Source organism: Aquila chrysaetos, chromosome 24, assembly GCF_900496995.4.
Source record: "Aquila chrysaetos chrysaetos chromosome 24, bAquChr1.4, whole genome shotgun sequence".
Classification (NCBI taxonomy): domain Eukaryota; kingdom Metazoa; phylum Chordata; class Aves; order Accipitriformes; family Accipitridae; genus Aquila; species Aquila chrysaetos.
Genome location: NC_044027.1, coordinates 13,138,344 through 13,151,515, shown reverse-complemented (window position 1 = coordinate 13,151,515; position 13,172 = coordinate 13,138,344). Strand labels below are relative to the sequence as shown.

At 37.0% G+C, this 13,172-nt stretch overlaps 1 protein-coding gene across 3 annotated transcripts in view; it reads left to right on the top strand.

The window, feature by feature from the left end:
* The window catches only part of CDK5RAP2 (CDK5 regulatory subunit associated protein 2), an 84,916-nt gene that overhangs the window by 38,461 nt on the left and 33,283 nt on the right, over positions 1–13,172 (top strand). For all 3 annotated transcript variants that reach the window (XM_030000196.1, XM_041119821.1, XM_030000199.2), the window contains 5 exons: positions 1,076–1,204; positions 5,884–5,979; positions 6,691–6,738; positions 7,373–7,560; positions 9,767–10,232. In XM_030000196.1, coding sequence (XP_029856056.1) covers positions 1,076–1,204; positions 5,884–5,979; positions 6,691–6,738; positions 7,373–7,560; positions 9,767–10,232 — 927 coding nt within the window. The remainder of the gene's footprint in view (positions 1–1,075; positions 1,205–5,883; positions 5,980–6,690; positions 6,739–7,372; positions 7,561–9,766; positions 10,233–13,172) is intronic.

The window sequence follows — 13,172 nt, the reverse complement described above, 5'->3', positions numbered from 1 at the left end:
GAAAATCTTTTGGTAAATATGGCGTGTTATAAAATAACCCTGAGGTAAGTTAATGTTGTCTCCATTCTGCATAAAGAGAACTGAAATTCAGAGATTAAATGTGCAGACCATTGTTATACAATAGATCAGTATCCAAGTTCAGAAACTTGTTCTTCTGGCTCCTTATTGTGTGCAGTGACTTCTGATCTATGCACCAATTTGTGATAAGGAATTATTTTGAATATGGTCATTTGGGAGTGAACATAAGTGAAGTTTTATATTTCTCGTGGCCAGCTGAATTGTAGGCAGCTTTTCACAATCTGGAGGTGGGTAATCTGAAGGGAAGAAGTTTGCCTTACACTGAACAGGTGTCAATAAAATAAGCCCCAGATTGTGTCCCAGTCCCGTTCTGGGGTTATACCACTTTTCTCTCTGAACATATTCCCTTCAGTGGGTTCAGGGACACTAATTAGCAGAAGACATTTATAAACCAATTCTTAATTGAAAAAGGGTTCGTATGCCTGAATGTTGATCTGTTTTTTCCAAATATATTAATTGATCTAAAAAGATTTCACTTTCTTCTGCAAACTTTGCCTTCTTGATAATACTACATGAGTCTCTGATAGTAACGTCTGTCCAAGAGTTTTGAACATGATCGTCCATTCAGATTTTGTGTCTGTGAAACTACTCAGAATGATAGTGGCTTATAAAGGGTGTTTGAGATAGAAGAACAGGTTGAATGCTACTATTTCCCTGGAATGCTGGTTTCCCTTGCACTAAAATGTTTCTTCTCAAATCAGCCTGCTGGTGTGAGGTGCTCTCAGGTTTCTTCTTGCTACTGAGTTGTGAAACTTGATACCTCAGCTTAATAACATGGCTAGAAACTACAGTCTTACAAGTTAAGATTTCTTGAACACTAACTCACAAATACATAACGATGTTTTCATACATAGGGAGATTGCCTCATAAGCACATACAGAAACCCAGGCTTTCCAACTCTGCAGTTCAGATTTAGCTGGAGATTTATATATCATCATTTGTTTTCATACTAGTATGGATGTTACCAGTTTTGTTTGTTTTTCCTTTGGTTATATAGGTTGCTGACCTTCTCTTGACGGTTAAGGATCTGCAGTCAATTAATCAAGAACTTAAGAAAAAACAACTCGGACTTTGTACAACAGATTCTCAAGGGAAGGAAGCACTAAACATATTAAACAAAAGTGAGGTAGGTTTTCTGTGTTAAAGTAGTGAATCTGACTCTAATCCACCTTGTGGAGTCATTTACATCACTGCAAAATAAGTGTAAAACTCTGGGTGCTTAGGTTGCTAATTCCTTATAATAACTTTTTAAATTAATGATGTAAACAACTTTTAGATGTTAGCACAACGGAGAATCAGCTCAATGCAAGTGTTCAGTGATGCGTCAAGTTGATTTTAAGGAAACAACATACACGTTAAAATTTTAACTGGGTCTGTGATCTATTTGTTTTGTCAATTGAAAGGGGAGGAAATAGTTAATTTTACAAAGAAAGCAATATCTTGTATAACATTTTAGGTATTACTGGAAGTTTGCTTGTCCACTGTTTGAGGGTCATTCTCATGCTGCCTCTAATTCTGTAACAGCTTAGTTCATCTCTCCTCTGCATCTACAAAATAACTAGGGTTCACTGTAGCCAAATAGTACTTCAGGTCACTTAAATACATTGCTGTTCCTTCCTATAGAATATAGAGGTATATGAAGAAGTGGCCAGCATTGTGGTAGATTGCTCAGAGGTGCAAGAAAGTAATCATTGCTGGGTGTTTCATTCTTTTGCCCAAAGCTAACACTGTTTTTAGCTGTGGGGAAGAAGAGGTCTTGGCAAAATACTGCCACTGAGAAGCACTTTGGGTGCTGGGTCCCCATGTGTCATCTTATGTGTGAATGATGAAGGTGTTCAGGAGGCTCTGGTAGATTCTAGTGAACCTTCTGGCTTGTTATAAAGTATGACTTGAAATGTGGCTGGTAGTACTTTTCTTTATATTCTATTGTGGTTGTTGCTTACAGTTACATTGTTGCTGTGCACAACATATGGAACAGGAAGGAAAAAATATAAAAGGAATAATGATGGTGCTAGTATTTTGTGTCTTGAATTTCTGAATTAAAAGAAAAGAAAATTGGGAATAGTTTGAATCAGTTATGTGTAGGGATTGCCTAAGTCAAGAACTGGGACTGGTATTGATGATTTTTCTGCAGGACAGTTTATTCTGCAGGACTCTGGAAAAGTGTCATGTCTTTTACTGTATGTGCTGCAGATGGCACTGGGAGCAATTATCAAAAATATTCCTGCTTTTTCAGTTTTAAGACATACTTATGCTACCTTTAACTGAGATATGTTTTAAATTATAGATCGACCTTTAGGGGTGCCCTGGCTTTTATTAAAATAATGAATTTACATGTTACTGTAATAGGTTTGTATGAAAACTTGTGGGCGATCTGTTTCAGAGTGCATGATAGATTAGTATTTTTAGCAATTTGCCTCGTCATCCTGCAGAGGGTGCTGCACCCCCACTGATGCTGCAGTTAATACCAAAGGAACTCGTGTCCTGGGCTAAGATGATGGTGGCAAGATACTGTGCGCTTCTGCATTTGCCTCGGCATGAAAAGTACACATAGGGCTACTTACTTAAGAAGCTGTCTACATGAAATTAGATGTAGAATGACAAAGAGTGAAGCTTGTAAAATAGAAATAAACCTAAAAATTCTGGTAAAGGAAATAGGAAAGTAAAATATGGTATTTTAACCTGTGCCAGAATGATAATAGTACTATGGAGCTCAAAGTGAAAGGATCTATAATTAGAAGTTTTTAGTTTAAAAGATACCATTTTATCAGTCTTGACAATAAATGGCAACCTGGATTTCAGGTTATGGATTGTGACAACAGTGTGCTTTGCATATTAATAACCATTGTCAAAAACCCCTAAGTTCTATTTTTTTGTGTGTATTTTAGGCTAGAATTTGTTGGCAGGTAGTGCTGAGATGACACTAACATATGTGCTATAAGAGGAATTTGGACAGGCACAGGAAGATGTATCCTTCTCACGTTCTTAAAATGAACGCATCTTTCTTTTCCTTCACAAAGCCGGAGCACGAGTCAGATGAATCTGCATGTTGGTGCCTCTGCAGGGCATCTCCCAAAGGTCTGACAGCCCCTAGTACTCTATTTCTTGGCTTCATGTTTGGAAGGGAGGGAGGAGGAGGCGAGAAAAGGGTTGTTTTTGTACTGTCCTCTGAACATCTGCTTTCTCTGAGAGAAGCAGCCTCAGTGATTTCAGCCTTCAGGGCTCCAGGGATCTTTGCAAACCAAGCATAGCAGAGGTTCATTTAGGAAAAACATTCTCAAGGTTTTCAGTCTCCAAGGAAATACTTTAAACAAGCAGCTTATTCTTGGTAGACTTTTTTTCTGGCCTTAAGACACGTATTTTCTTTTAATATTTTGTTGAACATTAGGTTGTATTCCTTGGAGCACAGAAGGTTTCTGTTCAGCCTTTCAGATGCAGGACCATAGGACCAGGCTGAAACTGCAGAGATTCGTTGTAATAGTGTGCTATAACCTGTTGGTCTTGTGTAATAGTTTCATTCTAAGAATCATCACTTACTGAATCACATACTGGCCTGAGAAAAGCATATACTAAAAAATGTTGAGTCATAAAAGGTAGTTGCATTGTGTGGATAAGTTATATGTGCAAATAAGTTTATTTTCAATACACAAATGCAGAGTTTGTCCTGAATCTACACATGGAATATTAAACCTTAACAGTTTTTTTTATAATAGCTAACATTATTGGACTTCTGGCATCCCATGATTACAATAAAAAGATCAATATATCATGCCCTTGCTGTATACCACAATCCTATCCATGCCTTCTTCCAGTTTTCAGATTGTCTTTACTGTGTGTTGTCCTAGAAAACCAAGTCTGAGTGAAAATACAAAAATAATTCAAACATGACTTGGAAGTTAGTTTTTAGTATAGATTTCTAATAGTAAAAGACAAATATATAATATGCTGCACCATCTGATTTCTGCCTTTTAAAATTCATACTTAAAACCATTAGAGTTGCTTATACTGCTAGGAATTGGAAGATAAAAAGGCTTTTCTCATTTATTTTATATATATATATATATATATATATGCATACATTCTATGCATACTCAATTAAAAAAAAAATCAAACCCCACACATGCATTCAATTCCCAGTGTTCTTAGGAGGCAAAAATAACACTCCTTGCAGAATCCTGTTTGTCTGCAATTGGACTGACATGCTGTGAGCAAGACTTTCCAGCATGCGATACCGGGGAAGCAGCTTTTTCTTTTCATGCTATAAGTTTCAGCACTGTGCTGTATATCCATCAAAGCTATAAATATCACATCCACAACCCCTAGACACCACTTTCTTTCCTTCCAGTCAGTCATCTGAGTCTCTGTACCTATAATCTCCATTTTCTGTAACTATGCTCAAGATTCTGCTTTTCTTGTCTTAAGGTAATTTTTCTTTAGCCCAAGTCACACCAAAATATGATTGTTATACACAGCAGTGCTAGATTATTGCCACAAGGGCTTTAAGACTAAAATTTTTATCCAACGCAGGTTTGAATCCTCTGTGTTAGTGCTGTATCCTACCTATGGTTTAGGCATATTAGGCATAGCATCGTTGATATTTACCATCGCTTTTGCACATTTCTACTATTTAATGAGATTTTAGCAGCAAAGATCTTAAATAACTATATTTTTCTACTAGATTGGGAAATGTTGCTATAAAACAAGATGAAAACAAGATGATACAAATGTCCAATCCGGTTTTATCACAGGGGAGTGGTGGAACGTGGTAACTGCAGGTTGCTTGTGGTAGATCCCAAAGTGGAACGAAAGACTATCCTTCTACTCAGGTTGTTGTCTGACAGGCTGTGCCAGAATGTGGGTACTGAATACAATAATTCTTTGCAAATAAGAGAGTTTCTTATGATCAGTATTAAACCGACATAGGCAAGGCTAAATTCTGTTCTGGCCTCAGAGCAAACTGAGTAAAGGAGGTGAGTTGTAAGCGAAGTGAAAATATTCTCTGTGAACTGTGTACAAATGCAGCTCGCTCAGTAGTGGTCTTCGCTGCTGTTGAGAGAGGAGCAACGTGCGCGTCTCATCCCTTGCTTGCAGATCTGTTGCTGGGATGTAACACCCAGCAAACCAAAGGGATTCTGGTCTTACTGTCAGTAACGCTGATGTCAGAAACTTGGGTTCTGCTGGTAAAAAAGCTGAGTCTTCCTCCTCCTCTTTGCTCAGGAAATATGAGTGATGGGAGATGGATTGGGTTCTGTGGGAAATAGGGAGAAAAAGATGATTTGGCAGCATTTGCTACAAATCGGCAACTTTAGGCATGACACAGCAGATTGTAACCTTCGGTGTTACAGTAAATCTGTTTAGTGTATAGCAAGCTACCTGTGCTTTGTTTTAAAAGCATCTATTTCTTGGATGCTGGAGAGGAGCCTAAATTGTGTAGCAAATGAAAATAAATTCTGGAAATTGGAAAATAAAGTAGGCACAATAAGAACATGACTGAAGATATAGAGCTCCTTTGCCAGAAGAGTTTAAGTGATTTTTATATTTTTTATAAATTCTGAGGAGAAAGAGTTAAATAAAAATGAAGGAATGTATAAGATAAAGTTTCACTGTATTTAATATGAGTAATTCCTGGGTTTTATATTAACTTTCTTTGATCTTGTTGAAGAAATCTAATTCAGTGTTTGTTACTTTGTATTACAGGCTTTTTTTATTTTTCTTTTAAGACATGTCACTGACTTATTTATGCACGTTTCATATCACAGTATTTTTTTTGTGCTACATTTTCACATCATTCCATACTTTGTGTAGTGTCTTGAAATAACAGAGGAGCCTGTGATGCAGACTGAAGATGGTGACAATGACAGGAAGATGCAGAACAGTCAATTTTCTGAGGGGGTCAGTCAGGTAGGACTCCGCTCTGGGTACATTGTAGTACAGTACTCTTTTCTCTGCATGCCTTTAAAAAATCTTATTTTCTTAGAACACGAAGTCTTTTGCAAGAAAAGCATACTTTTCTTGGTATCTGATTTTGCTTTCAACTAATTGTTATCCTGAAGAGTTTCTGAAAGCTTTTTCCTATATTTTTGTGCTGCTAGGGTTCTGCAGTCAAGGTAGCTTTCGTTCTGGTCCTTGTTTTCTCTTGTTTGAGTATTCATAATCTTCCTTAAGCGGGATGACAAAGTCCCTTGAAATTTTGTTTCTTTATACACACTCACACTGATCTTCAGCCTCCATTGGAGTCAGGCATATAGTACAAATTCTACAAGATTCACTTGCTGCTCTGATTGCAGAAAAAGTACTGTAGATCCTTCTTCAGGGTTGAAATACTTGATGTCTTGGTAACTTGCTGGCTACGTTTTCATACATACAGGAATCTGATGTCCTCTTAGTCTATTATTCAAAAGCAATGTAATATAAAGCATCATGGAATCATAGAATAATTCAGATTACAAGGGATCTTAGAGGATCGTAGAGTGCAATTAAAGTTGAACCTTTCTGATTTAAAAATTATAACATGCTAAAATATGACCCAAACCAGGGCATTTTGGTTGGTGATGTTGAAGAATAATGATGTTCTGTTCTTTGAAATTTGTAATTTCTGTGTTTGTTTACTAGGTATGCCTTCAAGTATCTTTGGATTTTCCTTGTGAGGTGGAGAAACAGGTAAGTGATGTATTGTAAAGGTTCTCTTGACTCTTAAACATCCTAATCTCTCACTGCTGATGTCTACTGATGGAAATTGTATCCAAATGGGCCCAGTATGAATTCTCAAGTAATTGATGCAGAAGACTTTCACTGATGTAAATGAGGGTTGAATTGCTGGAGAGTTCCCATGTAGAAATTTTCTCGGACATGTCTATGGTGTTGCATACAAAAAGTTGGCGGTTTGTAAATACTTCAAGTTGCATCCTGTCCTGGCCATCAGGGCTTGCATCTGGAGATCCTGGGACAGAATTTTGTACTGTAAAGACAGATGATTCAAAGGTGAGCTAATAAAAAGTTGGTTGCAATCTGCAGGGAACATTCCAGAAGTTTCATACCTCTTCATAGATAAAGACCTTCAGGGAAATCTACTTACTACTTACTAAACAACTGATCACTATGAATTAATCATAGGAAATAGATGTTAATTAGTTTTTCTATTAACAAATAGTAAGTGAAATGTCTGTGGATGCTTCTTAAAGTAGATAAAGAGCATCAGGAATTACAAAACCCGATTACAAAAAGATTACAGACCTGAATTTAATAGAACATTACATACCTGGGTAATAAGAAAATGTTTGCAATTTTTTAACAGATAACTCCATCAGGCTATTCAGAGAGTTTCTGCAAAGATAGACATTATAGGAGTCCAAATAAGCCTCAGTTTGAACGTGATACAACTGGCAAACACTTTGGCAGAATAGGAATGAGTGAACATGAAACAGAAGAGAACTTGCTCACATCTCTTTTAAGAGAAAATAGAACATCTGTACTGGAATCTACGTAAGTATGAGGGATATGCGCTGCTTTTGACGGTATTTCTATTTGAGAAGAGAATAAAGTAATTTTGCTAAAGTGAATTTAGATAATGGCACTGTCTAATTTACCTGAGAGATTGGCAAGGCGCCTTTAGAGCCATTTTAGTCTATCATGCAATTAAGTAATTAGGAAACATACTATCAGTAGAAATCCTTATGAAAAACCCATTACAAGAAAAAAACTCTCCAAAGTTACTGATACACAGAGCTTTACTGTAGGGACTGATTGTTTTCGGGATGGGGTCTAGCAGTGTTAAAGGGCTCAGATGATAATAGGTGGTACTTTTTTTTTTTTTTTTTTTTAAATGAAATATCTGAGACCACAGGCCAGTGAAAGGTGGTGTGGTGGAGGGGATGACACTGTACTGCTGTAAAAATTTTATGTGTAAAGGAGCTGAGGATGGAGGAATTTGAGTTAAAATTAGTTTTTACAGAGTTAATTTTGAATGGACGTTACTGTACGCTTTGTAGCCTTTGCCGTTTCATCTGAATTGCTTGGACAGAGGTTTGCTCCCTGTTCAGAAGTTTAGAGAGTCTGGGCCCCATGTCCTGCAGTTGACTAATTGGTTATTCCAGTGTAACCACTTGTAGGACTGTGCTGAGACGAACCATGTTGTACTTCGGCCACTTTTCATGCAGGAGAAAATACCTGTGTAACTAAATCTATATAAGCCCTAGCATAACCAGTGTTTTTCAAGTGTGTGTGTTGCACTATGGTTTGATCAATTCCCAGCTGAAGTGCTCATTTCCATAGGAACTGGACAATACCAAGCAAGAAAAGGGTGCACAGGAAAACCATACCCTGACTAGTTTTGTTTCCCCCAAGTTCATGCTTACACCACTTAATCTCCTGGTTGAAAACTGAATTAGAGCTGTGGTGGTGATCATTCTCATTTTCCTTTCCTAGTTCTCTCCACACTGTAATGACTACATACAGTATTACGTGACTTTTTTCAGTGCCCGTCAGTGCTGTTCCTTCAGCTAGCCATAGTGGTTTCTGGAGAGTAATGGGAATGACCTTCCATATACGTTTTGCTTAGCAATGCTGGTAGCAGAATATCCTGTGCAGTTACACAAGTCAAATCTTGTTTTCTGTGTTCAGCATGCACTGACTTTACTCAAGCAATTCTATATTTTTACATTACTATTTAAAACTCTCCAACAGGCATAAATGGTCTTAGTTGTCAAAGCATTGGTTAGTGGTAGATGAGGTGATACTACTCTCTTCGAAGACGAATAGATAACATTGTTTTATTTGTGAACTTTACTTAAAAGTCTGCTAATGAGTGATTCCAGCACCATCATCTTTATAGCTCTAGCGTGTAATCTTTTCTATGTTCAAGTATAAATGACCAGATTGACTGGAGATGAGCCTGTGCTTTGCATAACTGAATTCTTACTAATGACATTAGATGCCAGGGAAAGACATCAAAAGCCTAGTTAGCGTCTACCATTTCAAATGCTAGCCATACAATTGCAGTTGTTTTAAAAGCTGGTTTATATGTTTAGTGGCACAAACAGCTCTCTGTTGGATGCATGAAATCATCTGTAGAGTTTGAGGGCTTGCTTATGCTTTAAATGTCTCTTATTTGGCTTCAGTTTCACTTAAAATGTTGCTTTCCAGACTGTTGTCCATGGACCACTAGTTATCTGTGGGACAGTTTGGTGGTCCGTAGTGAGCTGTTTTTGCAGGCTCTTGCCTGCTTTCTCAGTTTCCATCTTCCCTGTTACATTAGAAATACATGAAGGGGTGGATTTTCAGAAAAACTCAACATCTTAGAGGCTCCTGTGTTTTTGGTAGAATTTTATTTTTAAGGTAGTTAAATCAGAGAGTAGACTCTTGAAAATCCATTCCCATTTCTTACATTGCTATAATATGTAGGCAATTGATTTAGTTACCAGAGGTTTAGTATCTGTTCATGAATGGGGAAAGGGGCAGTAGAGCATAAATGGTCATGAATAGGATAAAAACATTGATGAGAGAATTTGTGATGTAACTCATGTGAAAAGGTTTCAAAAACTCTGTTAGTAACTCATTAGTGAGTAAAACAGAATCTCCTGGGAATTTCAAATATGTCATGACATTGCAAAAGTCTTTCTTAGAAGGTATTATTGTTTGCTTAAATAAAAATCAAAATTCATGCCTTTTCTTTCCTCCTTCCTGAGCATAGCAGACAAGAACAAATGAAAATTGTAAATGAACTGTTAGATCATCTGAACACAACTGAGGAAGAATGTTCAAGTGACGATATAGAGAAGAAGGATGAAAAAGATCTTAGGCAAATGCTTATTCAACTAAGAGCTGAACTCAAACATTTCAAGCAGGTCAATAAATTCTTAAAGCAGCAAGTAGAATTGAAATCAACTTTTGATGGGAAAGAGAAGCTTTATCCAGATGCAATGCCACAGATTAATAAGGATATTGAGTTGTTGAAAGTGGAATTGAAAGATGCAGCTACACAAACAATGACTTTAGAGAGTAATGTCATGAGATTCAAACATGAAGGCAAAAAAGGAGCCTCAGAAGAAAAGCCAAAATACTCAAGATTAAATGCAGAAAGAGAACATCAGCAAGAAAATGTGTATAAGAAGGGTGAACAGCATGAAAGACTTTTTTTTACAAGGAGAACAAATGAAGTAAGTTTATTTAAGATTCTCTTTCTGGTACTTAGGGAATAGATGTATAAAAGAGAAAAATATGTTTCATTTCTAATATTAAATCTTGCTTTTGTGTAATTTTTAAAATTAGAAAAAGACATGTAAGCTAAATATATTTTAGATAATTGTTCTTAATGTTCAGAGCTTTTCATCGCATACTTCAGTGTGCTTTAGAACATTAATTAATTGAATTTCAATCCTCACCGGGACCAGATACTAGTAAATATTATAGCTTTTGGAAAAAGAGATAGTTTATAGCATAATGGCCTGATTCTGTACTACCTTATATCTCTGCATAGATGTTCATAAAGTGCAGAACCAGAGCATTCGGAACTGATAGCTTCTTAAGTCTAAATGGCAAATGAGGTCTACAGAATTGGAGATTTGCATGGTGTCTGAGAGCATGCTGGTGAAGTTAATGGTACATTTCAATAAACTCGAATCTTAATTCTGTGCTTTTATTAACATCTTATTGTGTCTTGCTTTTAGACAAGTATGACCAGTAGTACTCTATAAAGCTGGGGGGGCAATTCTTCATATTTGTTTGGAACCTAAGTGCACAGAACCTCTTTTGTGAGTACAGACATAATTTGCTTGTGCCAGATAAGTTTTCAAGCTTTTTGTATGCAGGCAGTCTGTGATTCCGAACAAAGAGTTGGGAAAACAGTGTCTACTAAAGAGTTCACGTGTATTGTTTCAGCAGCAGTTATGGAAGCGAAGTTGAAAACTCTTTGAAGATCTTAGCTCTTGCAGAGCAGACAAAGGAAAGTATTGCTTTTGATTTTGTGCGCTGCTAATAGAGAATGTTGTAGCATCTTCTGCAAAGAATGGTTTCCATGACTTTAGTGATCAAGAGATTTCTGTGAGCTAGCAATTGGGAACAATTCATTTTTATTCTGGCTTGTTCTTGTCGGATTCATTTTTCTGAAGGAAGCGGCTTGTAAACCAAGAGATGTTGATAAAACTTTGTTCTGTACAGGTATAAGCATCTCAGTATAGTTTGGGATTTTAAGGAAGAGATTTTGGCATGCACGGTTGGTCCCTGGCAAACACCCTGGCAAATTCATGCCACTCTTAGCAGTAGGTTATGATACTCCTGAAAAATCAAAACCTAAGCAACTCACAAAAACTATGTCTTGTTTCACCAAACAATTTACATGTAATCAAAATCTATCAGGGTATCTTCAGGTACATTCTTAGTCTTTTAAGCTTTCCTTATTGGCAGTGAATTGTCTACCTTTAAAAAAAAAAAATATGTTTGGGGAGGAAAGAGGATAATAATGGAAATGTTCTTGGGCTGTTGTTAATGTTCTTAGTTCATTAGGCATTTGGTCAGTCGTGTTTGGCAGGTTGTTTGCTGTGATAGCTGTTCCTGCATCTTTGGGATGCCTTGGCTAGTCTGAGACAGAAAGGAGTGGATGTGCTTTCTCATCAGTTTGTGTTGGTGCTATCTAGGGCAGCTGACTCCAGGAACACAGGAAGAGATGAGGGCAGGTGGAATTCAGGAAGAGTAAGGATGGGTAGTGGAGGGGGAAGGGATTTGAGGACATAGCTGGTCTGTTAATGAAGGTCTGCTTGTGATGGCTTGCTTAAGAACACTAATGATGTCTTTGAGTTGCTGGTCTTCTCAGGAATGAAGGACAATCTCTCTGAAGGCAAGTAAAGGCCTGTCTGCCCTCCACAGGGAATACCTAGAGTTCTTTCTGCAATTCTCTTTTTTTCACGTTCCTGTCTTCATTGAGTTTCAGTATACTGTTTTGATTTCTCATTTTCCAGATTCCTCTCTAGTTTAATCAGTTGCAACCTCAGTGCAATCCCTGAGTCAATTGCTTTAAAAGCTTTCTTGTTTGGACTAATGCAGTGTATCTTTTACTTCTGAATGGCTTTTATAAATAATTTCATGTAGCCAGCTGAACTGGACTTTGGGTAATCTGGATGACGTATATGTCTGCACAACAGCCCTGAGACAGCTGGAAATTGTTCAATGTTATTAGTGCAGTTTAGTAAAACTAGTAGGAATTTCATCCCGCCTGGATTTATTTTTCAGCCTCCAAATGATATTGTATTCATGTATGTACAAAAGGAATTGAGTATGTCATTAGGAAAATGGAACTTGGCTTTTTATTATTTTAAATTGTGTAAGGACTATAATTGCTAAGAAATGAATGTGGAAAGGTATTTCAGAATACATAGGGTGGTAAAAGAAATTATGGGACTTATGACACTAGTGGAGCAAATGAACAGCAAAAAAAATAAATTAAATCTATCTGAACATGCCATTATTGATTTTTATTATTATTACACACAATTCCATAACTCTCATCAACATATAGCATATTTTTATCTTTTTGGAGATAGCACTATTTTATGCTCTGTGGTTTAAACAAGGACACATTTATTTTATGCAGTCTTCAAAAGGTGAGAGGCTAAAATGTAGTGACTTAAGAAATTTAACTTCTCCCCCCAACTCCAATGATGGAATGTCTGTTACAGTAGGAAATGGGAATCCTGCGGAAGCAATTTATAGACTGTATGGCTGAAGAAGCTATTCTTGTTCATAAAGAACTTCTCTATGGCAGAATAAATTGCTTCTGTGGCTGATGCAAAGCTATGCTGATTTTCTCAAAGGTATGAAAGTGGGCTGGTACGAAGTAGGGCCTGTTGGGTGGAGACAAAAGGAAGAAAGAAAAATACGTTCAGGAATTTGTGAAAAATAAGGAGGATCCTCAAATTTTATAAAAAAAAAAAAAAGGATTTCAGGGAAACAGTTACTGGGCTGTCAGACATTTATGATATAAATGAGGAGAGTGGGAAGTAGCAGTTAGAGAGGTCAGTTTGGGTGAGAAACTATTTTCCTAGGGCTTACACAAATTCAGAGTTAACTAAGACGCCTACTGACTAAAAGCCTTTGCTACTCAA